At 41.3% G+C, this 26,770-nt stretch overlaps 1 protein-coding gene across 1 annotated transcript in view; it reads left to right on the plus strand.

The window, feature by feature from the left end:
* The window catches only part of LOC127515652 (collagen alpha-1(XXV) chain), a 378,235-nt gene that overhangs the window by 16,065 nt on the left and 335,400 nt on the right, over positions 1 to 26,770 (plus strand). Inside the window, exon 3 of the mRNA XM_051899532.1 lies at positions 6,761 to 6,787. Within this exon, the coding sequence (XP_051755492.1) occupies positions 6,761 to 6,787 (27 nt within the window). The remainder of the gene's footprint in view (positions 1 to 6,760; positions 6,788 to 26,770) is intronic.

The raw sequence follows: 26,770 nt of genomic DNA on the forward strand, positions 1-26,770 counted from the left end.
GTGGCCAAAATTGATGTGCAAAGTTTTTTTTTTTTTTTTTTAAATGACCCTACAATTTTGCTTAAACCATCAAAATATGAAAATATTTTTATTTTTATGTTTATATTATTTAAATGTTTTAAAATATGACATTGACTACAACATAATCAGTTTTTAATATTTCATTGGTTCTCTCTTGTTTTTGCATGTGTTCATAATTACTTTGCATGACAGCCTGACCAAAAATAATTTGAAATAATTTGAAATTTCATTTCATTATCACACATGAAACAATTGACTCCAAGCACAGCTACACAATATGCTTACATATTTTAACACATTTTTAAAAATATTTGAATTAAGGTTGAAGTTGTCAATTTTCATATGGCTGGACATCACATTTGGCCACTACTCTATAGCAGTTCATTGACTTTCCAACTGACCATCAAACCATGTGGCAAAAGCAAGCCACTTTTATGTTGATAGTGGGCTTCCCTGGAGTTGTTGGAGCCATTGATGGAACTCATGTTCACATCATTTCTCTAACTGTAAATGAGGAGACATATATCAATAGAAAAAGATTCCACACCATCAATACTAATTTGTGATAATTTTGCACAATGCAAAGCTATTTTTAAAAATAAATTAAAATATTAAAACATTTCAGTGTCTTTTTTAATGATTTTTTTTTTTTTTTTTTTATAGTAACATTAAATGATTGGTGTCATGCTGCTATGACTTCACCCTTGCAGACTTGCTATTGGCTGATTTGGAGGTTGAGGGCAGCCATTTTGAGTTGACATCATTGTAGTCCTTAGTTCACAACACTTAAGTACGACTTCAGTCAGCACTTAAGAATCAGTCTTATACTTTACTAAAAGTTGCTTTTAGCTTCTTTATAAAAGTCTCCTACTCTTAGAAATGCCCTACTCTTTACTAAGAATTTTTTGACACTTAAGTCAAAACTTAAGACTATTCTTAAGAGCATTTCTGAGAAGTTTTATACATATGGGCCCAGAAAGAGACTAAGGAGAGCAACAGGTAGGAGGAGGATACAGATCAAAAGGAGACAGAGATATGTAGTATATATGATGAGTTGCATTTGTAGGTGTTATTATAGCAGAATTCTTAACACACAGTTTTCAAACCCTGGTTACAATCATGGCTAAGTGTATCCTCTTTTGAATGTACTTGGAGTCCAGGCAATTATACAAATTGTGCTATAATTGTGCTACAATGAGATTGTTCCTCTCTCTGGAAATCCAGGCTTGCATCATGTTATTCAAGAAGTGAAAAACTTAGAGTTTCAAAATTGGATCCACTCATTTAGAGATTCAGGGCTCTCTACACCCCAGTATCACTATCATTTAACATTTGCTGTAATGATGACAGCAAACCACCCAATCAAATGTGAATTGCAAACATTCCAGCCAACAGTCATACACACTCTCTCCGAGTCCTCAGCCAAAGTATGAAGAGAAGACAAGTCATCAAGCTAAGTGTTGCCTTCACCCAGTCACTCTGGAGTCATATGCTGGTTTTATTCATTATACAAGAATATCTGGGTGAACTGTTTTCCTGTGGTTAATGAGGAAAACTGAGGAGTTTTTGGAGCACATCATCTTTGAATCAGTGAATAGCCAGCAATACAATGCATACATTGTGTTCCTGCTAGAAATGATTCAGAACTTCCAATATTATAAAATCATTCCCTAATCACCCAAAGCATGCCATGGTGATCTTTATGAAAGCTCAAGCTTTTATATTTTTCTTGGAAGACAGTGAAGATTTCTCAGCTTTGCTTTTGCTCTGAGAGTTCCTTATCCATCTAGCTTTCTAACTCAATTTCAATTTACACAGATGGCAACTATATGAGCTACATAGCCTCCTCTCCATGTTGCGTAAAGGTTTTGAATGCACTGTCAAGACAAATCACTTCAGTAATGTGTCATACACCCTGACACGGCAGTTTAACAAGAATCCTTGCACAGAGACACATGCCAGGGGCCAAAAAAATTGGAGTGAACTATATTGTTCCTCTTTTCAACCATTAAAAAAAAAAAAATCCTCTATAAATTCTCTATAGGGCAAAGCTAATTGGTTCCTGCTGTATCAGTAGCCAATTAGCTTGCTGCTCAACTTTCAAATACTTGGTTATCATTTTCTGTAGCAGTTGTAGCGCGCTTTCAGAAATCCTCTAAAAATTCAACATTGAAGATAAGTGAACAGTCTTTCTTATGCTATATCACTATGCATTATTGCGTGGTCTTCCTTATTAATTCCTAATCAAGTAACCATACACATGGTTCAAAATCATGTTTAAAATCAAGTGTCATGTTAACAGACCTGTTTTAATGCTTAGAGTGAAATACTAAGCTTATTAATAGCTAGAGAATATGCAATATTGCGTTTATGCAGCAGTAGAAAGCAGACAATGTAGTTGCTGTGAGGATACAGTGACAAAGCATTGCTGGCATGTGAACTTGTTAAAGTGAAATAGCCATTTGCTTTTGATTTTGTATTAAGTTTACAGCAATTGTCAGTACTTTTGTGCAGCAGTAGTAGCAGCATGTAGGCCTATAGCAAATTCAGATTGCAGTGTTAGTGAATATTATCAACAGCAACAGCACTCTAGCAGATTTTACAGTAATAAATTGCTTTTCACTTACCAGGGGCGCGTTCCAGTTCGTTTTTTTTTTGTTTTGTTTTTTTGTTTTTATGCCCTTCCCTCGCTAACTTCCCTCAGTCTCGTTGACTCAGTCCTGAGTCAAGAGGGAGCGAGGGTCTGTCCATATAAACTTCCCTCGTCCACTTCACGAAGTGGAACGCACTTCAAAATGGCGGCAGGGATTCCCTGAGGGGAAGTGCTTAGGGAAGTTTAGAGAAATTGAAGTGGAACTAGACATGTGCCGATATTCGGTAATACAATATATCACGATAATGAATATGCACAATATTGTTATCGTGGGCTCTTCAAAATACCGTAAATAATTTATTACCAATTATTGCAATTTTTATAATGCATTTTAAGAATACTTTCCCCATCAACTGTATAAAATGCATAACACCGCTGTATTCTGCGTCAAAGGGACACGCACACTCAGGTGTAAACAAGCCCAACGTGCATGAGAAGCACATGGCGGAACGAGTGAAGGACACACGCTGAATGAAAGCTGTTCACTCTCTGACAGCAGAAGGCGCTGATGGAACAGCAGAAATGCAGAGGTTACCCCGGAAACCCAGTAAACAAAGCAGCTGCGCTACTGAACAGTTTTTAAAATGCTTCAAACAGCTATTCAGTTTTTTGTATTCACAATGTTGTTCAACACAGCACCAAATACTTAATACTTAGACTTAATAGGCTATTTATTTTCAAACTTAAAACATTTTTATATTTTAATCTGGACTACAACATCCCCTAATGATTGAAAATGTTCTGATTATTTGTTATTGTTCAGTAAACAAATAACAAAGCAGACTTCGGTGATTTGATTTTGGAACTAGGCTGAGTATTCATCCCTCAACATAAACCTCTGAGAAACCTCCAACATTGCCTTTATTTATTTTAAAAAGGCAATGTTTCATTAGCATGGCGAAAGCAGACTTGCGTGTCTTCACATTGCTAAGAAAGAGAAAGGTTTTCTGGTGAAATGAAAGGTTAATGTGTCTGTTTGTCAAGATGAAATGGTTGGGTGCATTTAAAGTTGAAGCAAAGTTCTTGTGCTTGTGGGACATTAGATGTACAAAGACTGGCAACTCCTATTATTTATGAATGGGAGAAAGTATAACACACAGTATGGCAGAATAAATAAACTTGAGCAAGTGTTTGCTGTCCCCCAGCCATTGCATCAAATTCCTGGGGGCAGTATTCGACTCATCCAAAATGCGGGCCTGGATTTCGCCGGATCAGCCTCTACAACACAGATGCTCTGTCTTACTCGTGGCACCACCAGGAATGGTTCAGCTGCCATCTGCAGCACCATGGCCAATCCCGCTGAGAAGGGACCTCCTTTCCCTAGCGGAGGGATCAATCTGGCATCCCCCGGCCTCCACCTATGGCCTCTGGACTGGAGCCTTCAAATCTCCCCTGGAGGGTGATGAATACAATCCCTAAGGCTAGGGCACATTCTGTCAGGCACCTTTACATGCAGAAATGGGCTCTCTTGATGATAGACCCCATATCTTGTGAGATCGCTTCCATTCTATCTTTTCTACAGGAGCTGTTGGTTGGTGTGTGCACTCCGTCCACTCTCAAAGTGTACACGGCAGCTATTGCGGCTATAGCTGGCCAGTCAATTGGAAAACACAACCTGATGGTTAGATTTCTCACAGGGGCCAGGAGGCTAAACCCACCTCACCCCAACACGGACCCTTCCTGGGACCTGTCTATCATCCTGAGGGCACTCTGGGGCACTCTATTGGAGCCGTTCACGACAGCCAACCTTCGGTTTCTCTCGCTAAAGAGTCCTCTCCTACTGGCTTTGACATCGGTCAAGTGAGTTGGTGACCTGCAGGCTCTCTCAGTGGATGTTTCCTGCCTCGAGTTTGGGCCCAATGACAGCATAGCTGTCCTTAAACCCAGATAAGGCTATGTGCCTAAGGTGCTTTCCATGCCCTTTAGGGCACAAGTCATCTCACTCTCTGCTCTCCACTCTGCTGAGGGTGAACAGACACCATATCCACTTTGCCCAGTCCGGGCCCTTAGGGTGTACATTGAGCCAGTTCAGGCAGTCAGAGCAGCTGTTGTGAGCTTCAGAGGTCGCTCTAAGGGGATTCCAGTCATGAAGCAAAGACTGTCCCATTGGATAGTGGATGTGATAGCGCTAGCTTACAAGTCCTTGGACTTGCAGTGCCCTATTGCGGTAAGGACCCATTCCACCAGGGGAATGGCCTCCTCTTGGGCTTGGGCTTGGTCTAGTGGAATATCCATTGCTGACATCTGTGCAGCATCATCAGGTTCTATAATCTGGATGTCCCGGCCCTTCAAGGATGGGTTCTGTCTGCCTAAACAGTCTCCAACCTCAAAGGCTTTCCCACAGGCTCCGATCCCAAACCTGGGCCTGCTATTTTTGAACATTCTAGGTCCCTGACTGTCACTAAGCGCCCCAGGCTAAGGCCTCACAAAACTGCTTCCGTTCTGTACTAGTAGCACAGCATTTTGCAGTGCGTTCCCCATATGTGTCAAACATAGATGCAATGCAAGTGAACCATATCGAAAGGGAATGCCCTGGTTACTAACGTAACCTCGGTTCCCTGAGAGAACGGGAATGAGCATTGCATAACCTGCCGTGCTACTGCGCATATGCGGGAGTCGATGCTATTGCTATTCACTCGAGTAATTTTGACTAAATGGCCTTTTTGCGTGACTTAAATAGGCAGTTGGCCTCACCCCTTCTGGCGGGCTAAAAAGCCATTTGTCTGTGCAGGTGCACAGATGTGAACCAATCAGGCTTCAGAATTTGGAGAAAACGGAGTTCCCCCCCACGCGTCAAACATTGCTCATTCCCGAGGTCCCAAGGTTACGTTAAAATGCTCTGGGCATTTTAAAAGTAAAAGTAAAGTAAAAGTAAAAGTAAAAGTTACTCAAAATAAAAATACTCGAGTAAAGTACAGATACTTGAAAAATGTACTTAAGTACAGTAACGGAGTAAAAATACTTCATACTGTCCACCACTGCCGTTTAGTCACTGGTTTGATTTACTGACAATAAACGATTTCGAGACAAAAACATCTGACTGTAGGCCTACATGAATCATTACATATCAGAAATCACTGGTCACTGGTGATTTTGGTAAGACATTTACACATAATCTGTACATATCAAATGATCTGTAACAAAGCAATAATGACACAGTAAAAAATTTCTTACTCACATAAGTGTGTTGCGCTGTTCCTGTCAGATCCAATATAGAAGGCACAGCATCAGGCTCTCTGCAAATCCAATGCAGCTACTGTGTTTTTCCACAGCCTGGCACTGTACAACATTTTGCACTTTTTAAAGGCATGTGTATCACGTCTGTTATTTACCTACTACTACTTGTTGTGCTCGAATCAGTGGGCGTGGCTAGTGAACTTAAGAGTTTGTGATGTCACCAACATGGGAAGAAGCTTGTTGTAGTCCCTACCAGCCGTTTGTTGTAGTCCTTAAAAAGTGATTTTTGTAAAAGAAAATATCCCCCTTTTCATTGAACTTTGAGTGTCGTAACTTTGCAGATGTTGTTTATGCTCTAGCAGAAACCTTACATACTAACTAAAGTTAAAAAAAAGTGAAATTATAATCAAGGACCCCTTTAACATCAATTAAATTGCAAAAACTACTGTTCCTAAATTCTCCCCCTCTGACCTTACACCAAAAGGCTAGCTTCCACACAGCTGTTGCTTTAAAAAGCAGTTTTACCTAGATAATGGGTTTGGTAGTACAGAGTTTGAACCGGGAAGTTTAACTGCAACAAGGTTTGTGGAAAATTTGTCAAAAGATAAAGGTAATTATCACATAAATTTTTGTGTGTCCTGGCATTTTGTTCTTTTAGAAAAATAGTGACAAACTTTAAGAAAACAAACTATAAAGAGTTGAAAACTAGAACAAAACACAACAGTAACAAAGCTCTCCGCAACAGACTGTTTTATTTTGATTTTACTTTCAACCTCAATTAATTTTTGAGGATGTGGATATTATCAGTGTATTTTAAATGACTTTGGTACTCTTCTTTCGTTGACTGTATTTGTGTACAATATTACAAAATGATATTTTATGAGTCTGTTTTTCTCTCTTTTATTATAGGGTGATCAAGGCGACCAGGGACCACGGGTATGTGGTCTTTTTCTTTTTCTTTTCTGTTCTGATGCGTGGATGAATGTGTGTTATGTCTCTCCTTTATGCACTTGCGGGTTGCATGTTTGCAATGCATGGTTTTCTGTTGACAAGCTGATTCGGGCTTGTCAAGCACAACAGAGCCTTACTGGTGTGTGTGAATAAGGCTTGAAACTATAAACACTTGAAGGAGTCATTTTGAATGATCAGTACCGGCAGCCTGCCTGCAATCTTTTGGGCACTTTCTGTCTTCACCAATACAGGCTCACATCAGTTGTGCAAGATGTCCAAAACAAACATAAGGTTGTGACTAGAAGGGATGCAGATACGGCCGGAAGTGAGGCAAAATCGCGCCATAAAATAACAATAAATTAAATTTGCTACTTATCAGATTGTGTTTTATTAACGTCTACACCTGCCCCAACCCTAAACCTAGCCTTACAATAATGCAAATACAGTAATTAATTGTTCTTCAGCATGACAAAAATGATGCAATATTGATGTGTGCATGCCCAGTAAGCCCTGGTAGGACAATCTGGCCAAGGCTGTATCCCTTCTATCCCCAACCCAAACATAACTGAGCCTCTTGCAATTCAATATAGCTGAAGGTTTTCTAGCAGAATCAAAGTCCTAACATACGTATGAGTATGTTAGACTAAGAGTTCATTCAAAGAATGTAATTATTTCCAGCTCAGTTGCTTGACAGCTTGATAAATTCAAACCTCTTAAAGGAATATTAAAGGAAGGACGCGCTTTGCTATAGTTGACAGATTATGAAATAAATCACTTGCAAATCTCATTCAAATATTGCTCTTTAGTTGGGCGAAACACGGCTTCTCTCTACACAAAATAAGTGTCTTTTCCACTCATGATCTCTCTCTCTGTTACTTTGTTCATTTTCTTGGTATGTATCATCATCTTAAACAGATTCTGAGGGGGTCTCAACTTAAAGTTAGTGCCTTTAACTGTTTTCGCCCATGCATTGGAGTGAGCGGAAGTTAACTTTTTAAAATACAATGTAGCTTTAGCCTGCCAAAGGCACATTAATTATTTTAACTCGATGCGGTCATATTTCATAGTTGACCAAACAGGTTTTCATAGCAAGACTAGGGTTGGGTATCGTTTTAATTTTAATGATTCCGATTCCGGTTCTGGTTCTGCTTATCGAATCCGGTTCTTATAGATTCTCGATTCCAATTGCAATATTTTTTTTAAATGGAGAGAAAAAAAGAGCAAATACTTCAAGAATAATCATCATGACTATTTTTTCAAATTTATTCGTATAGTGCTTCGTAATACACATCGTCATCATTCACAGCAGCTTTACAGAAAGTCATAATGTAAAGTCTATAATGCCCTAGTGCTTTAACAAGTTTTAGGGCTGGGCAATTTGACGATATATATCAATGATTTAAGTGATCCTCAGCATTTAGATCTAGCTATATTGTATTTACTGTATGTACTGTATGTATATTAAATAAAGCGTTCAGGCTTTGCTTTTTGTATTTCTTAGATGTCAAAATCAGGTACAAATACAGTAAATGTCAGGAAACTCCATTCCTGACCACCTGTCAATGTCCATGGTTCTTTGGTAAGTTATAAGGATCACTGTGTCCAACTGCTATTTTTGCAGTTTCCACCTTTTAGAGTCAGCCAAGTTGCAGGATGTTTTGCCACTCAGTGTGATTGTGTGATCGTTCCACCAAGAAAGTGATACCCTCAGAAGCAAGGTTTAATGATTGTAATATATATATATATATATATATAATATATATATATATATATTGTAACCCCTGTTCCCTGAAGGAGGGGGAAAGGAGATGTTACGTCGATACTGATGTAATGGGGTCTCACTTGGGAGCTCCAATCACTTCCAAATGGTACAAAACGAGCCAATGGGAATTGGCTAATGAGATTTACATGCCGCACCACACTAATCCGGCATATCCGGGTATAAATAGGACAGGCATACTGATTTTCAGTCATAGTTTGCTGAGAAGCCGAGATAGGTATCCCGGCCATTCAGCGGTGGATCAGGGCCACGGCAGGGGGACGCAACGTCTCCGTTCTCTCCTTCAGGGAACGGGGGTTACAATAGTAACCTAGACGTTCCCATACAGGCAGTCAGCCAGACCAAAACGCCAGGGAAGCTGGGTAGCAGCAGACAGGACTCATGCCTCCATGTACCATCCATGAGCGCTGACTCAGCATGCTGTTTGCCCAGGCATGTGAGACCGCAATCGTGGTCGTCAGATGAGGTCAGGAAACGACCGCATGCAGAAACACATGTGAGAAAAGACATCTTGAAAAAGACGCTGAACGCCCATGCTTGCTCTTTTAGGGACTGCTCTTTTAGCTGAAGTGCTCAGGGATGAGTGCTGCACTGCCTGTGCCAGCACGCTGTCTCGCACACACACACCTTTGAATGCGTCTTCCCACCAGCCGAGAATTCCACGAGCTTGCTACTGCAGACGAGCAATGAAAATTGCTGTTGAAGGAGATGGTTTTCTTCTAGCTATAAAAATTGCTGTTTGCTCTTAGTAGTTTATAAATTTGCACTTTGCAGGTGACTGGAGAGAGCGATGAAACAACCGTTCGGCTTCGAAGCAAAAGTTCGAATGAAAATGAGTATGCCGATCCTATTTATAGATTTATGGACATGGGTGGGTGTGGCGCGGCATGTAAATCTCACTAGCCAATTTCCATTGGCTTGTTTTGTACCATTTGGAGGTGACTGGGGCTCCCAAGCGAGACCCCATTACAGCTCGTCTGACAGGACTTAACTGCCTTTATTTGAAGAAGCGCAGGTTTGGCCACAGAGCAGCTCATTTGTCTGGTATGCAAAAATTTGAAGGGTTCATAAAAACACTGGTACAGTGAAATATTCAGTCTTTGCTTGTTGCAACAGTCTTGAACATGCTGTCAAGCCAGTCGCATTTTGACGCGACCGAGAACGCATTCAAAGCGAAAGATCATTCAAAGCAAAACAAGTTACTGGTTCTGGTACTGGTTCTGGTTTCAGAGTTCAACAACATCAAACCCAAGCGAGACCCCATTACGTCAGTATCAACATAACGTCAACAAACCCATCAGTAGTGTTAACATAGACGATGTGTCACTTTTGATTGATTTATGACAATTTGTGATTGATTTATTGCCCCATAACTCTCAGATTGACAGGTTGATGCCTCAGGTAAGTTGTGGCACGTGGTGTCACGTTGTGACATGTGGCTACATGACCTCCCATACTGATGTCCAGACAGGGAAAAAAAAACAAAACAGATCAAACAGATGTAAGATTTGACTTTTGATTGGGTTAATGACTGGTTTAATGATCTCTCATCCAGGCGTGATGTTTTTAATGGTTTGTTCCTTTCTAGTCTGCTGTCCCCTTCCAGTTTGAGGGGCAAAAAGGTGTTATGTCTGTGATCATGTTTCCTTTGATTGTGGGGTCTTAAAAGACACCCAAGCAAGTTTTACGTTATGTCAACACCTCAGCAGGATCAGTAATGTTTGATTAATACGGTATATGTTAACTGAGTTATTTGAGTCAAGACAATTAGAAAGACCATTACCCCTACATCACACTGGCTATATCCATTTAAATAACATGTCTGGGCATGTTCTTTTTAGGACACATGTGTGTGTGTGTGTGTGTGTGTGTGTGTGTGTGTGTGTGTGTTGCAAAAGAACAAATACACATTTGACTTCAAAATTTTGAGCCATTAGATGGTGGCAAAGATCGTCTTTATGAGGGAGTCACTCAGTCGCAAAGACTTTTATATTGAAACATGTTGTGAACATGGAACAAGAAACAAATGACAAATGCTTTGACTAGCGCTGTCAGTGTCAATAGGGCACGGGAAAACCCATTAAATGTTAAAAGGACAAGATCGCAGTGGACATTCAAACTAATTTGTTATTATGAACATAGGACTGACCTGAAGGAAAATGCTAAATTTAAATGCAGGTAATACACTCGGTCACTCGATATAATGGCATCCGTTAATGTCTAATTTCTACTATCTGCCATTTCTATACTCCAAGCATACGAGTTATAACAAGAGGAAAGTGTACTTACATGCTGTCGATACTTGAAATTTGCTTGAAGTTACGGGATGTGTAATTGTGCAGTGCTGTTGTTGATTCATTGTATAATTGACGTGTGATTAAATCCAATGTGATGTCAAAACAAATATAAGGGCATACCATGGTATTCCAAACAAATCAAATAAAGTGCGTTGCTTTATTAAACTTTCCACCGTTGAAAAACTGTATCGGCTTGGCGTCTTTGATTACCGTGCTCCTGCATAACATGCTTCTATCTACCACCAGCATAGCCTATGACGCAATCAACAGGTGTCACTAATATTCACTTCCGCATAATGTTATTAAAGGGCTATACTCCTAATTTGGCTCCTACACTCGATATCTCTCTCTTACAATACTCTTCTACATAATGCAGTAAGCTTCAATGAACAAAATCAATAGAGAAATCAAGCGTATAGCGTTAGTTCTGGCAGGTCACGTTAGTCAAGCTCGCATCAGCTGACACTCAGCTGATTCACATTGACCTATAGGAATACGACGCCTATCACCGCATTGGTATATATATGGTCCATTCAGTATTATCAGCAGCTTTATAGCATTGCTCAGGAGCTAATTAAACGGCGAATTCGGTGGGCGAGACCACTATGAATTGTGTATTCCGGAATTTATCGAATTCACACGGATTTCACTTCATGTTCGAGTTCTTGAACAAACAAACTAATTCGCTGCAATGATTATAAGCTGCTCGATTTGGAAGTGACCTGAAACATGTTCAGATGAGATCTGCACTCATCACACAAAGGGGAATGATATCAAGAAGGAGATAAAGAATCCAATTCACAGCTGGCTCTATTTCACCCTCCATAAATCTCAACGTCTTCACAAAGCAAAGCTAAGTTTCCTTTTTAAACTCTTTCAGTGCTTCCCACATTTTGTGGATGGGAAAACATAGATCGCGATACCGATGTGATTAAATTTCAAAGGCTATAACTGCATGTATGCACCGCACGTTTCAAAGTTAAATGTGGTGCTGTTGCGCGTTCTACCTGCTCACGCAGCGCTCAGATTGCTTTATGGAAGTTTATTAATGCCATATGTTTTTGAAATAAAAAGCCTGTTGAATTGCACTAATTGAAAAAATGTGCATTGCATTAACCATGCTTGCATTTTAATGCATTGTATTTTTAGGGCTTGCATTTTTATGGGCTGAAATTCAACGTGGTTGCATATTTAAGCTGTGAATATTTCACTTCAAAACATTTCACACACATTTTTGTTATTAAAAATTCGAAGATTCATATTCACCATTTAGATTTCACTTCCAACATATTCAGTCTGTTTAAAAATACAACCTAAAATTTTCAACAGGCAATTTTCAGTCCATTTTATTTCACTTTACAAATTCGCTTCCACAAATTCAGTGATTCAAATTCGACAGAAAATTCAATATTGGACATCTGGGAACTGCAGGAACAGCAGTAGATTGCCGATGCATGATCTCCATCTGCTGTTAGTCGTCCTCACCAGCAGGTGCCGCTAACGGCTGTTAACGAAGACCCAAACAACAGCTAGAGAATCATTAATTCATTCACAAAAACGGATTTACAGAAATAGATCCAAGTGGTAAGTGATAATTATCAGGGCCAGATTATATGCGGAAAAGCTGATAAAAACACAAGCTGTGTTTACGTTTAATTCAATGTCTTTTAAGATCACTTTCCCTGTGTTAGACTACATGTAAGCAGCTTTCTCTACCGTGAATAAGATTATAATGCTTTTCCCACCCGACGCTGATGTACATATCAAATATTACATCTGAGGAAGCTATATATTGCTCTCAGCTGTTTAGTTTATATCACAGCGCTGTGATGCAATATAGGGTTTCCCTCATACATCATACTCCAGGATTCCCCCGCTGTCAGGGCATATAAAACACTTGAAGTAGCTTAATGGACTAGTGCAGTGATTTAAAAGACGCGCACATTATTGGTGATGTTGATGCACTCAGAAAATGAACATGACGCGCAAAGTTTAACACTAAGCGTTTCCCAGTGAAATACTAGCATAAAGTTGGCTCGACATTGGACGTTCGATATTCGCAAATTTAGGGACCTTCTCCAAGGTCATACAACACATGATTCCAACTTCAATAGCATTTGAAGAGAATGACTTATAGTCATAAAACCAACCTTAAAGTGTTCATGTAGGTGTCAGGCACAATGCACACCTTTTAGATTTCTGATATTTAATAGAAATAAACTATCAAATCATGTGTAAATGTTGCTATTTTTTCACTACCTTATGGGCCCTTATTTATTTAAATAAATATCAAAAATCTAAAAGGTGTGCATCATGCCCGACACTTACATGAACACACTATAGTTGGTTTTATGACTTGAAGTCATTCTCTTCAAATGCTTTTGAAGTTAGAAATGGTGTATATATATAGTGTTGTGTATATTGTACACCAGCAAGGTATGTTTTCAGGTTAAGTGTTATTGGGGAATCCTGGAGTATGATGTATGAGGGCAACCCCAGAATTACAGTACAGTCACACAAGCTATGATAAGAGTTAAGGAAACAAAGCAACCGAGATGTAATTCTTTAGCATTCCTCAGATGTAATGTTTGTTATAGGCTAACTTACATCAGCATCGAGTGGGAAAAGCGTTATAATCTCATTCGCAGTGGAGAAAGCAGCTTACATGTAGACTATGCACAGGGAAAATAATCGTGAAGACATTGAATTAAACATAAACACTGCTTTTGTGTCTTTATCAGCTTTTCTTCATATTCTGGCCCTGATAATCCCACTTACCACTCGCTCTATTTCTGTAAATCCATTTTTGTGAATGAATAATGATTCTCTATCTGATGTTTGGGTCTTTGTTAACAGCCGTTAGCGGCGCCTGCTGGTGAGGACGACTAAAGGCAGATGGAGATCATGCATCAGCAATCTACTGCTATTCCTGCAGTTACCGGATGTCCAATGTTAAATTTTCTGTCGAATTTGAATCACTGAATTTGTGGAAGCGAATTTGTAAGGCGAAATAAAATGGACTGAAAATTGCCTGTTGAATATTTTAGGTTGTATTTTTAAACAGACTGAATATGTTGGAAGTGAAATTTGAAAGGTGAATATGAATCTTCAAATTTTTAATAATGAAATGTGTGATGTTTTGAATTGAAATATTCACAGCTTAAGTATATGACCATGTTGAATTTCAGCCTATAAAAATGCAAGCCCTACACAATGCATTAAAATGCAAGCATGGTTTTCAATTAGTGCAATTCAACAGGCTTTTTATTTCAAAAACATATGGCATTATTAAACTTCCGTACTGCCTCTAAGTGGTTCGCAATCAATGTAGGCTACTATAGTGCACGGTTATGCCAAGCGATTGCTTATGCTGATATGACTAATGCTGTTAAATATTGACAAAAGTTTACTTTATGGTACTGTAAATTACTGCAACTGGTTGTAAGAACGTACTAACTCATCTAACTCGTATCTAACTCATCTAAACTTGAATGAGCAGCTGCAATAGTAAGCATACACATTTCAAAATAAGAGTCTGAGTGTATTTAGGTCTTGTTCATAAATAAGCCACTTAAAAATATTTAATCCACCCTGGTTATTATTTTATTACACAACTGTATTTAATTTGATTTGATTTCAATTAATTATATTAATTCCATTTCATATAATTTCATTTTTCATTAATTCGAAGTTAACTATTGTAGCTTCTGACCATTTTTTTTGTGCTGTGGGTAGAAGGATTTTCCACACAGCTACAAGTATTTCAAATCTGTGGGAAGCACTGTTTTGCTGAATGTTATCAGGTTATTGACAACATGATTTTTAAAGGGTCATGAAACCCCAGAACACATTTTCTGAGCTGTGAACAGATATGTATAGGCTGCATATCATTAAAAACACTAAAGGTACTCATTAATTTTATTTATAATTTGAAATTAGTTATTTTTGCATTTTTCAGAGCAATTTCTGTCTTCCGGTTTGAAAAGCTAAGTCGGAGCAACGTCACAAAATCTGACGTCATCATGTACTACCGGCAAGATCCGGAGTTCTGACTGGCTCCAGTATGGGCTGGTCAAACATGCTGACATCAACAGTTTCTGCATTTATTCATGAGGAAAAAGAACATTCAATCCAATCGCTGCGCTGTAGTATGCATAAGATTATAATTGCGGTATTATGCATGAGGAAGTATCACTTCTTTTGCCTCTGTCTCTTGTCATTCAGAGACATATCGTTGGTGCTCGTGCACCTCAGTGCTACAACACAAAAATGCGTTTTCCTACGACGCGATTAGAGCAGAAGTTTGGGTGCATGTGGATTGTTTTGCTGTAATCTACCAGCACAAATGGAAAATATGTTCGCATGAGATCGCATTACAGCGGAGAATTCAAATGTCACAAAAGTCCTGTTCATTCACCTCGATCTGCGTTCGGACACACTAACCGTGTGTATGTTTCCCTCAGCACAGCAGCACTTGAGTGTTGTTTGTATTTTGCCCGCGATGCAGTTTGAATACAAACACATGAAAAATACAATTGTTATGATATGCACGTGGAGCGCGCATATGATCGGTTTCAGCGCGGAGCTCCGCAATGAGTTTAACACCACTAGCCACGTGGATTATAGAGAATAAAGTATCCGTGTTTAAAGTTTTTATTGACATATTTCACATTCTCCTGCACCAAACATTAACCAGCACGGTCTATGCACACATATATAAGTCTTCTTCAAATGAAATATATGTGCAATTGACACAATTATTCTAATGAACAAAAGACTTAGAGAATGGACAAAAATTAAACTATGTCTTTATTCTTTCTGTGTTAAACTACTTGTTGTTTATCATGAGACTGTAGTGCTCGTAAACGTAATGAAAGTATTATTAGCCCTTTTAAATATTCTTTCGCATTTCTCCCTTGTGCTTGGGAGTTTGTTGTCATTTTTCTCCGTGCTCATATATTAATATTCATCATTCTGTATAATGAGTGTGTTGTAGGTCTGTGTTTCATTGGTTGTTCTCTCCCCTCCCCCCCCCCCCCCCCCACACTCCCACTTTTCCAGAACTTTACACGCCCATTTTTACAGAGTTTTTCCAGCTTGGAGGTGTGAACGACCAGGCTAAAACAGGGGGGTTTCATGACCCTTTAAAGCATCTGTTTCTTAAGGTTATCCAAGCTTTTGGGTATTGGCCACATGCTTTTGTCTTAGGCTCATTCAGGTAACTGCTTTTAAAGGGGCATGCTGCTCTCCTCAGCTGCTTGTAAGAAGAGCACCCTTCACTGCTACTCTCCTCCTGTAAGGAGCATGCTGCTCTTCTCAGCTGCTTGTAAGAAGAGCACCTCTTCGCTGCTACTCTCCTTCTGTAAGGGACATGCTGCTCTTCTCAGATGCTTGTAACAGAAGAGCACCCCTTTGCTGCTACTTCCGTCTGTAAAGGGCATGCTGCCTCCAGTTTAATATTCAGAAGGACATGCTGCTCCTTTCCATTATGTCCTATTGTCTTCCATCTTTCCAGTATACTTTTTTCATTCAGATTTCGCAGTCAGTTTGTGGTTGGGGGGTTGTCAGCATATGGTTTTGTTTTGGGGGGGTTATAGCTGCTCTCACTGCTCTTATCCATGCTAGGCTGCATGGAAGGGCAGGGAGTTTTTGCCCAGAACAGAACCATACCACCAATCCAAACTGTATGCTAACTGCCAGTCATCTGAAATCAAGCGTATAGCGTTAGTTCTGGCAGGTCACGTTAGTCAAGCTCGCATCAGCTGACACTCAGCTGATTCACACTGACCTATAGCAGCGGTTCCCAAACTGGGGTACGCGTACCCCTGGGGGTACGTGAGGTGACAGAGGGGGTACGCGAACAAAATGCCGAATGTTGCCATTCATTTAATTCTTCCCCACCTTAAAATAACATTAAAACCGACCATATATTTTCCAACAGGCACAATGCCGTAAATGCATGACTACATAAATACATAAATACATCCAATCAAATTACCACATCTTTTGAGGTCAAATCTGACAGTGTCCATTTCCACACAAGCAGCGCACATATGGGTGCATATATGTTGCGTGCAGAGTCTGCTGCACTGAAAGCCATGAAGAAAACAGCCCAAGTGATTGGACAAAGTATGGGTTTCATGGTAGTGCTCCACCATCATCTGTGGCTGACACTCACCGAGCTAAAAGACACAGACAGGAAGGCGCTGCTCAACGCTTCTTTATCTTCCTCCGGCCTCTTTGAAGACGCCGTGGAAGCGATCACGGAGTGCTTCTCAGAAGCACAAAAGCGTTCCAGAGCAATGAGTCACTTCCTCCCGTGCCGGGCTCCAGCGCCGCCCCCAGCACACAGTAGATCATTGTCTACTTCTAACGGGCCACCAAAGCGAGCTCCCTTTGCTTCCGCTTCATCGGCACCGGACCCAGAGCCTTCTGCCCGCACCAAAACTCCCTGGCAGAGACTGCCGAAGTTGCGTCATGGCTTTAAGAAAGGCACACCGCCCCGGGGCTGCTCCTTCGTCGGAGCAAAAGTCTCGTTCCTGACGGGAGGGTACAGAGGAGGAGAGCGCTGAGCAGCCTCTGTGCCATTTTGCAAGCACATGGCGGGCCGTTCCGGGTATTTCGGATTGGGTGCGGAACGTAATAGAGAACTGCTACACCTTACAGTTTCAACGGGATCCCTCAAGGAGAATGGAGATTGAACCCCGGGACAGTGAGACTGATCTGGGAACGATTCGGGAAGGCGGAGGTGGACTTATTCGCGACAGAGGAGAACACGCATTGCCCTCTGTTCTTTTTTCTGTCATGCTCTCCCCTGGGAGGGGACGCGCTCAAGATGCCATGGCCAAATGCCCGCCTATATGCATTTCCCCCGCTGAAGATTTTGTCACAGGTTCTGCACAAAATCAGGGAGGAGAGAGCGTCAGTGCTTCTAATCGCCCTGTACTGGCCGAACAGGCCGTGGTATTCCGATCTGCTAGAACTATTAACAGCTCCCCCATGGATGATTCCGCTGAGACAAGACCTGTCACAGGCGGGCGGCTCGATTTGGCACCCCAACCCCGAATGGTGGAAACTTCATGTGTTGGTAGTGCGCGGGAACCGGTAGAACCGAGTGTTCTGTCCCGCCGTGTTATGGACACGATTACAGAGGCGCGAGCCCCTTCTACAAGACACCTGTACACTTCTAAATGGGCAGTATTTGTGAAATGGTGTGAATCGAATGGTCGCAAACTGGAAAACTGTCCCGTGTCAGACATTCTGGATTTTCTACAACAGCGGATGGACGGTGGTAGTATGCCTTCCACTCTTCAAGTCTACGTGGCAGCTATTTCAGCCTTTTACGCCGTTATTGATTGACGCTCAGTGGGCAGACACGATCTAGTGGTAAAATTTGAGAGGTGCAAGACGACTAAGACCCTCCCGCCTTCCCACGGTGCCGTCATGGGATCTAGCTCTTGTGCTCGAAGCTTTGGCGCTTCCACCCTTCGAGCCGCTCATGTCAGTAGGCTTAAAGGAGCTCTCACTTAAAACCACGCTGCTGCTCGCCCTCACTTCAGTGATAACACTTTCTGGTAAGAGCTGCGCCTTCAACGAGAGTGAGTGCACACTACAGGCCGCACATTCCCTGTCAGTGTTGCTGTGATCTTTTCCCCTGTGTGCTTCAGCACCAAGAGAGAGCGAGTCTCCTAAAAGAGCTTACATGGGTGTGAGTTGCGTCTTCTAAAGATGACATTCCACCCGTGTGTTTCTGGATGCGGTCCTTTCCTTGTCCTCACTGACGGCCATGATCACGGTTTCACATGTCTGGGCATAGCATGCTGTACACAGCTGATTTGGAAAGAGTTCGGGGAGGCTCAGGTAGACCTGTTTGCCTCTCCAGAAACCTCTCACTGCCAGCTGTTTTACTCCCTGTCCGAGGGAACACTCGGCACAGATGCGCTGGCACACAGCTGGCCCCGGAGCCTTCGCCAGTATGCGTTTTCCCCAGTGAGCCTACTTCCACAGACACTGTGCCAGGTCAGGGAGGACGAGGAGCAGTACTTGCTAGTTGTGCCCTATTGGCCCAACTGGACCTGGTTCCCAGAACTTATGCTCCTCTCAACAGCCCCTCCCTAGCGCATTCCTCTGAGGAAGGACCTTCTTTCTCAGAGACGGGCACTCTTTCGGAGGTTCTGGGTGACTTACCCCCCGAGGTACTTAACACCATCACTTCGGCTCCTGCACTGTCTACAAGACGTGCTTACGCCTTGAAGTGGAACCTCGAACCTTCGTCGAGTGGTGTTCTTGTCGCCAAGAAGACCCCCGAAGATACTCGATCGAAGTCATGCTTCCTTCTTGTAGCAAAGGTTGGAGCGAAGGCCGTCTCCCTCCACCCTCAAAGTCCATGCTGCCGCTATTTCTGCATACCATGACCACATAGATGGCAAGTCTGTCGGTAAGCACGACCATTCTTCTTATGATGTAGCGAGTACATCAGGGGCCCGTTTCAATAAGGAGGTTCAACCAACTCTGAGTTAAAACTTGAACTCTGAGTTGACTTACCCTGAAATGGGAAACTCTGAGTTTTCTGTTTCAGAACAGCTGAATTCAGTTAGTTCAATTGACTCTGAGTAGGTTGACTCGGAGTTAAGCGCGTGCACCACGACTATGAAAAGCCATCATCAATGGAGCTCCAATATTACGATTCACCATGGCAACAGCACGTGACAAAAGGACGTCCACATACTTCTGAGTCAATGCAAGTTTAATTCTTATCACTGTTATAATATCAAAGGTGAAAACTGGCAGAATGGTAAGTTATTGAACTAATATTCATTTTCATGGTATCCCATGGGCAAAAAAAGAAGAAAAAATAATAATTTAACAGGATGCAATAATAAGAGTGTAAATGATTTTATTATTATTAAACACTCGTTAGGCAATTTACTTCCACTTTTAGATCATTTTCTTCATTTTTATAAAAAAAAAAATGCCTTTCTGATGTGATATGTGATGGGAAAAGGGAGAATAGCGAGCTCGGCAGAAGGCAGATTCGAACCCAGGCATCACAAGTTAATTCTCCGCACCCAACACACTACTGCCTACATCACTGCAGCCACAAGAATGTGCGTCAATTTTAACCTGGTCTGACATTGGTGGGCAGAGCTACTGTAAATTTGCACTTAGTAATAGACACTCCGAATAATCTTGTTTTCCGTTTGCATTACCACACTGACGGATATTGATAATTTTACTTAAGTAAAATGCACTTAATTTAGATCCCCCCCAGGAAACAAGACTAAATATCTTATATCATTTTCTTATATGCAAAATTCATCTTTATTTAAGAATTTTTAGATATTTGTACTTGAAATAGGACAAAAAATACTCAGTACGAAAAGCATTTTTGCAGTGTGAATGAATGAGTGAACTATTTAAACATCACTAGCACTTTAAAAAGGGGGAGGAGACCGAAGGAAACTCTGGGTTTACCAAAGAAAACCTGCTCCCGACCAGGTTAGGTTCACAGAGTAAGTTACCATGGTAACTGACTCTGAGTATAAGTTACCTTTCTTTCAGAAACAGGCTTGACTTAACCTGCTTTCTCGGGTTCTGAAACGGGTTCTGAAATGGAAAACCCAGAGTTTCCCTCATTTCAGGGTTAACATACTCAGAGTTTTCACTTAACCTCCTTTCTGAAACGGGCCCCAGGTGTTATGGGAAGTGTTCCCGGTTCCGGCTGACCTAATCTATGCAGCCTAACAATTTACATGATTTGAATTATAGAAGTAAATAATGGTTTATGTGTATGCAAGTTTAAACAGATGTGTTTTTAGTCTAGATTTAAACTGTGTGTCTGCTTCCTGAACAATGATAGGAAGACTGTTCCAAAGTTTAGGTGCTAAATAGGAAAAGGATCTGCCGCCTGCAGTTTATTTTGATATTCTAGGTATTATCAACTGTCCAGAATTCTGAGATCGCAATAGACGTGAAGGACTATAATGAGCTCGCTCAGGTACTGGGGAGCTTAACCATTTAGTGCTTTGTAAATAAGTAGCAAGATTTTAAAATCTATACGATGTTTAATAGGGAGCCAATGCCGTGTTGACAGAACCGGGCTAATATGGTCATACTTCCTGGTTCTAGTAAGAACTCTAGCTGCTGCATTTTGGACCAGCTGTAGTTTGTTTAACAAGCGAGCGGAACTACCACCCAGTAGAGTGTTACAGTAATCTAGCCTTGAGGTCATGAACGCATGAACTGTTCCGCATTTGTCATTGAGAGCATATGTCGTAGTTTAGATATATTTTTAAGATGGAAGAATGCGGTTTTACAGATGCTAGAAACATGGCTGATTGGTGATAAATGAAAGATTGGTATCAAAGAGCACACCCAGGTTCCTAACTGACGACGAAGACTTAACAGAGCAGCCATCAAGTGTTAGACAGTATTCTAGGTTATTACATGAAGAAGTTTTTGGTCCAAAAATTAGGATCTCTTTTTTTCAGAATTTAGTAGTAACACTAAGAGAGATACAACCACGATCGGATGATAAGAGCAAATCATTTGTAACTCTAATGAGAGCAGTCTCAGTACTATGGTGCGGTCTAAATCCTGACTGGAAATCCTCACAGATACCATTTCTAAAAAGGAACATAGTTGTAATGAAACTGCCTTTTCTAGTATTTTTGACAGAAAAGGTAGATTCGAGATCGGTCTGTAATTGACTAATTCTCTAGGATCAAGTTGTGGTTTTTTAATAAGAGGTTTAATAATAGCCAGCTTAAAAGTTTTCGGTACGTATCCTAGTGATAAAGATGAATTAATGATATTAAGAAGAGGACCTATGACCTCTGGAAGCATCTCTTTCAATAGTTCAGTTGGCATAGGGTCTAACTTACATGTTGATTTTGATGATTTAATAAGTTTAGAGAATTCTTCCTCTCCTATAGCAACGAATGAATGGAATTTTTCCTCAGGGACACTACAATGCACTGTCTAACGCGATACTGTAGTAGACGGTTGCATGGTTATAATTTTCTCTCTAATATTGTCAATCTTACAAGTAAAGAAGTTCATAAAGTCATTACTGCTGTGCTGTTTGGAAACATCAGAGGTTGAAGCTCTATTTCTTGTTAATTTAGCCACTGTATCAAATAAATACCTAGGGTTGTGTTTGTTTTCTTCTAAGAGATTTGAAAAATAAGTAGATCTAGCAGTTTTAAGGCCTTTCTGTACTCAATCATTCTCTTCACGAAATGTGAAAAACTTCTAGTTTTATTTTCTTCCAGCTGTGCTCCATTTTTCTGGCAGCTCTCTTAGGAGCCGAGTGTGCTCGTTGTACCATGGCATTGGATTAGTTTCCTTAATCTTCTTTAAGCACAGAGGAGCAACTGCGTCTAATGTGCTGGAAAAGAGAGAGTCAATAGTTTCTGTTGCAACATCGACGTCTTCTAAGCTGTCTGGTATGCTAAGGTGATGAAACTTATCAAGACTATTATTTATAGAGCAATCTTTAGTGGTAGAAGTGATGGTTCTACCATATTTATGACTGGGTGGTGGTTTTGCAGCCTTGGCTAAATGTAGTATACACAAGACTAAATAATGATCTGAGATGTCATCGCTCTGCTGCAGAATTTCAACGGCATCAATATTGATTCCATGTGACAATATTAGATCTAAACTATGATTACGACAATGAGTGGGTCCTGAACAGGTGTTGTCTAACTCCAATAGAGTTTAGAATGTCTGTAAATGCCGATCCCAATGTGTCTTTATCATCATCTACATGGATATTAAAATCACCAACAACAAGGACTTTATCCGCAGCCAGTACTAACTCTGATAGAAAATCAGCAAATTCTTTGATAAAGTCTGTATGGTGCCCTAGTGGTCTGTATACAGTAGCCAGCACAAATGTCAACTTACATGACGTTACTTAAAGCACTATCACTTCCACGGAATTATATTTGAAGGACTTTTGAGTAATACTGAAGATATTACTATAAATTATGGCAACACCGCCCCCTTTGCCTTTCTGACGAGGATTGGGTCGATAATCGTAACCTTGAGAGCTAGACTCATTTAAAGTAATGTAATCATCTGGTTTTAGCCAGGTTTCTGTCAAACACAGCAGATCTAGATTATTGTCTGTGATAATATCATTTACAGTAAGTGCTTTTGAAGAAAGGGATCTAATATTCAGCAACCCAAGCTTTATCATTTGTTTATCAGTATTATTTGTGTTTTATTTGTTGAACATCAATTAAATTTTTACCCTTAAAAGGGTTTGGAAGTTTTTTTGTATTTAATAATTTGGGGTACAGACACAGTCTCTATGTGATAATATTTAGGTGAAAGAGTTTCTGTGTGCTGGAATTTATCTGACTTCTGTGACATGAGACAGCTAGCAGACGGTCGGTTTAGCCAGTATGTCTGCTCCCTGACCTGGGCCCAGTGGGCCATGTTTCAGCTCTAAGACTGTGTGCCATATTACTAGAGAGAAGAGCAGCACCATCCCAGGAGGTGTCTTTTCAACAGGTCAGGTCTGCCCCAAAAACTTTTCCAATTGTCTATGAAACCTATATTATTCTGCGGACACCACTTAGACAGCCAACCATTGAGTGATGATAATCTGCTAACTATCTCATCACTCCGACGAACAGGAAGGGGACCAGAGCAAACTACTTCTCCTGACATTGTACTTGCGAGTTCACACACCTCTTTAATGTTAATTTTAGTGATCTCCGACTTGCGAAGTCGAACATCATTTGTGCTGACGTGAATAATCTTAGAGTATTTATGATTAGCATTAGTCAGCACTTTTAAATTTGCTTTGATTTCAGGTGCTCTGGCTCCCAGCAAACATGTGACTATGGTGGCGGGTGTCTCTATTTTCACGTTCCTTGTAATAAAATCGCCAATTACTAGGGCACTTTCAACAGGATTCTCAGTGGGTGCGTCACTGAGTGGGGAGAACCTGTTTGATGTTCTAATTGGAACGGAAGAGTGGTGTTTTTCCCTGCAACTAGGCCGCCTCACCATCACCCAATTGCCCTGCTGCACGGGCTCTACAGCCGGAACCGAACAATGTACAGAGTTCACTAAGCTAGTCGCATCCAAAACAGTATCTAAAGCCCTTGCATTACTATCCTCAATTAAAGTTTGGATGCGTGTCTCTAATTCTGAGATTCTCTCTGTCAGCCTGACTATCTCCCTGCATTTATCACATGTGGAAATCTCACCGCTGACAGAGAGAGCTATACTATGCATGTGACAGGCAGTGCAAGTAACAACAAAAGGAGAGGATGACATGACTCACCGTGTTTGTAGAGTGATCCGACTTACCATGGTTGTTTGATGGACTCGAGTCGTAGAAAAAGGACGGTTTGTGGCCCGGATGGCAAACTAACAAGCTAGCGAAATGCTAACGCGCGATTTGGATTAAAAGATTAAAGGTGATGATACACGGGGCAACTTTTTGAGCAATGTTGCCGGGCAATGTTGCTAAGCAACGTTGCTTGGGCACTTTCCCACTGTGAATGAGCAACAAATTTATATCTGGATACGTTAGATCGGTCGTGGGCAATTTTTTGAGATCCTCCAATCAGAATGTTAGCAGCCGATCACGTGATTGTTTCGATTTCAGAAAACAAGATGGCGGCCTCTCAGCGGCAGTGGAGTGGAGAAAAGGAGCAGGAACTTATATCTTTTTACGCTAGTAAGTTGTCATGCGTCAACCCAAAACAGGGAATTTACCTCATATAATGCTTAAAATACCAACAACTGTCCAATGTAATGCGTGTAAGCTGTAATTAAACCATCGAATGTTTTCAGTTAAATACTAAAAAGATGGGGCCTGTTTAACGTCTGTAGTTGCGTAGGCTGTAGGGCGTATGGCATATGAATGTAGCTTTTGACGCGATTGACGCGGGTTCGAATCCACCTTTTGCCGAACTCGCTCTTCTCCCTTTTCCTATCACAAATCAGATCGGAAAAGTACTTATTTTTAATTAAAATGAAGAAAATATTTGAAAAGTTGAAATAAAGTGCCTAACAAGTGTTTATAATAAAGTATTTATTGGGTTGGCAATAGATTTGCTCCTCTCTGATTAGTTGCTGCCAACTGTCCGTTGGCCTAATTAGTTGCCCTGTGTCTCATCAGGTTGCCCGTTGACGACAACATTGCCCAGCAACATTGCTCAAAAAGTTGCCCCGTGTATCATCACCTTAACTGCTAGCGACATCAGATTAATGTGATAGGCGATATCAGATATATGGTGATGATAATTATAATAAATAGATTCAAAACAAAGCTCTACGGAGCTACAGATGCAAACTATTCAGCAGCGAGGCAGAGAGGAGCAGACTGGAACAATTGATCAGCAGGACAACATAAACAGAACGCAAAGCCTTAGGACCTCAGACCAGCTCTTTATCCTGTTACAGAGGCCAGCAGTAGGGAAATGCTGTCTCCAAGCAGAGGATGGCCCACTGGATAGTGGTCGTCATTGCCTTGGCTTACCAAGCACGAGGCGTGCCCTGCCTGCTCAGGTTGCGTGCTCACTCTACGAGAGGTGTTGCATCCTCCTGGGCACTGGCTCATGGCGCCTTGCTGACAGATATTTGTAGAGCTGCAGGTTGGGCGACACCTAACCCATTAGCTAGATTCTATAGCCTTCGTGTCGAGCCGGTCTCCTCCTGTGTTCTCACCTCAGCCGGTCAGAGACACGGAGAGGCCCCGGCTTAGTGTCGGCTTGCTGCGCTTATTTGTGCTTATTGCTCCAGAGAGTCCCTACAAGGCAGACCCTGCTGAGTCCTCTGATTACCCTTCGGCAGCCGGACGTGGCGGAGCATCTGGCGCCAGGCCTATACTCCATTGTATCCTTGAGAACCGGATTTAGGCTGGGTACCATGTGTTTATTCCTACGGGGATCCAATATGTCTATTCCACGGTTGCTCCTAAACAAAGCCTGTGTCTTTCCCTTTGGGAGAACCCACATCTTATCAGGTCCGAGTCACCCCAGTAACTTCCATATGTAGTACAGCCCTACGGGGTTAGTCCATATGTACATCTCCACATAACTCCTTCGGGGAAGGATGTGGCTTCCGCAGCGTTCCTTTCCCAGTGAAAGGGTACGTTTTCCCAGTGTTATCCAATAGTCTCATTGAATGGGTTGTGTGGAACAGCAGTGATCGACACACTCTGTGTTAGCCCTGTCCCACCATCCTTTAGGAAAGGGGGTGCAGGAGGCTGGCACAAAGCACTGGAAGGGGGCAGCACCTGTGGCACTTTGGTAGGGATTCCTATTCGTCGGTCTTTCCAACGTACGTCGAACATGGGAATGTCTCGATTACAAAGGTAACCCTCGTTCCCTGAAGGAGGGAATGGAGACGTACGTCCCTTCGCCACAGTCGCTGTGCCACTTCGCGGCCGGCTCACCTGCTCGGCTCCTCAGCGAAAACCTAAAGATGCAAAGCACCTGCTGCTTATTTAGTACCCGCGCTGCGAGGCAGAGCAGCTGCTACAAATTATTGCATGCCAATATGCATTGGCTCATTTTAGTTACACTCGAAGTGGATTGGCCTCTCTAGTGAGATTTCTATTCATCGGTCTGTCCGACATACGTCTCCGTTTCCTCCTTCAGGGAACGAGGGTTACCTTTGTAACTGAGACGTTTTACAAATTTATTTATTTTTTTTATTTTATTTTATTTATTCATTTATTTTTTTTGTTACTCCACTAGATTTAGTCATCTTGTTCAGATAGCAGATGGCACTGTTCACATTTCTTTGTTTGTTGGACTGTGTATTGTTTTAGGTGAAGATGCCTCTCTGGATGTCAACAAAACAGTGTAAGTTCATAATGCTCACATGGGAAAGCTTGTGTGGTGAACACAGACCTTTCAT

This window comes from Ctenopharyngodon idella, chromosome 7, assembly GCF_019924925.1.
Source record: "Ctenopharyngodon idella isolate HZGC_01 chromosome 7, HZGC01, whole genome shotgun sequence".
Lineage (NCBI taxonomy): Eukaryota > Metazoa > Chordata > Actinopteri > Cypriniformes > Xenocyprididae > Ctenopharyngodon > Ctenopharyngodon idella.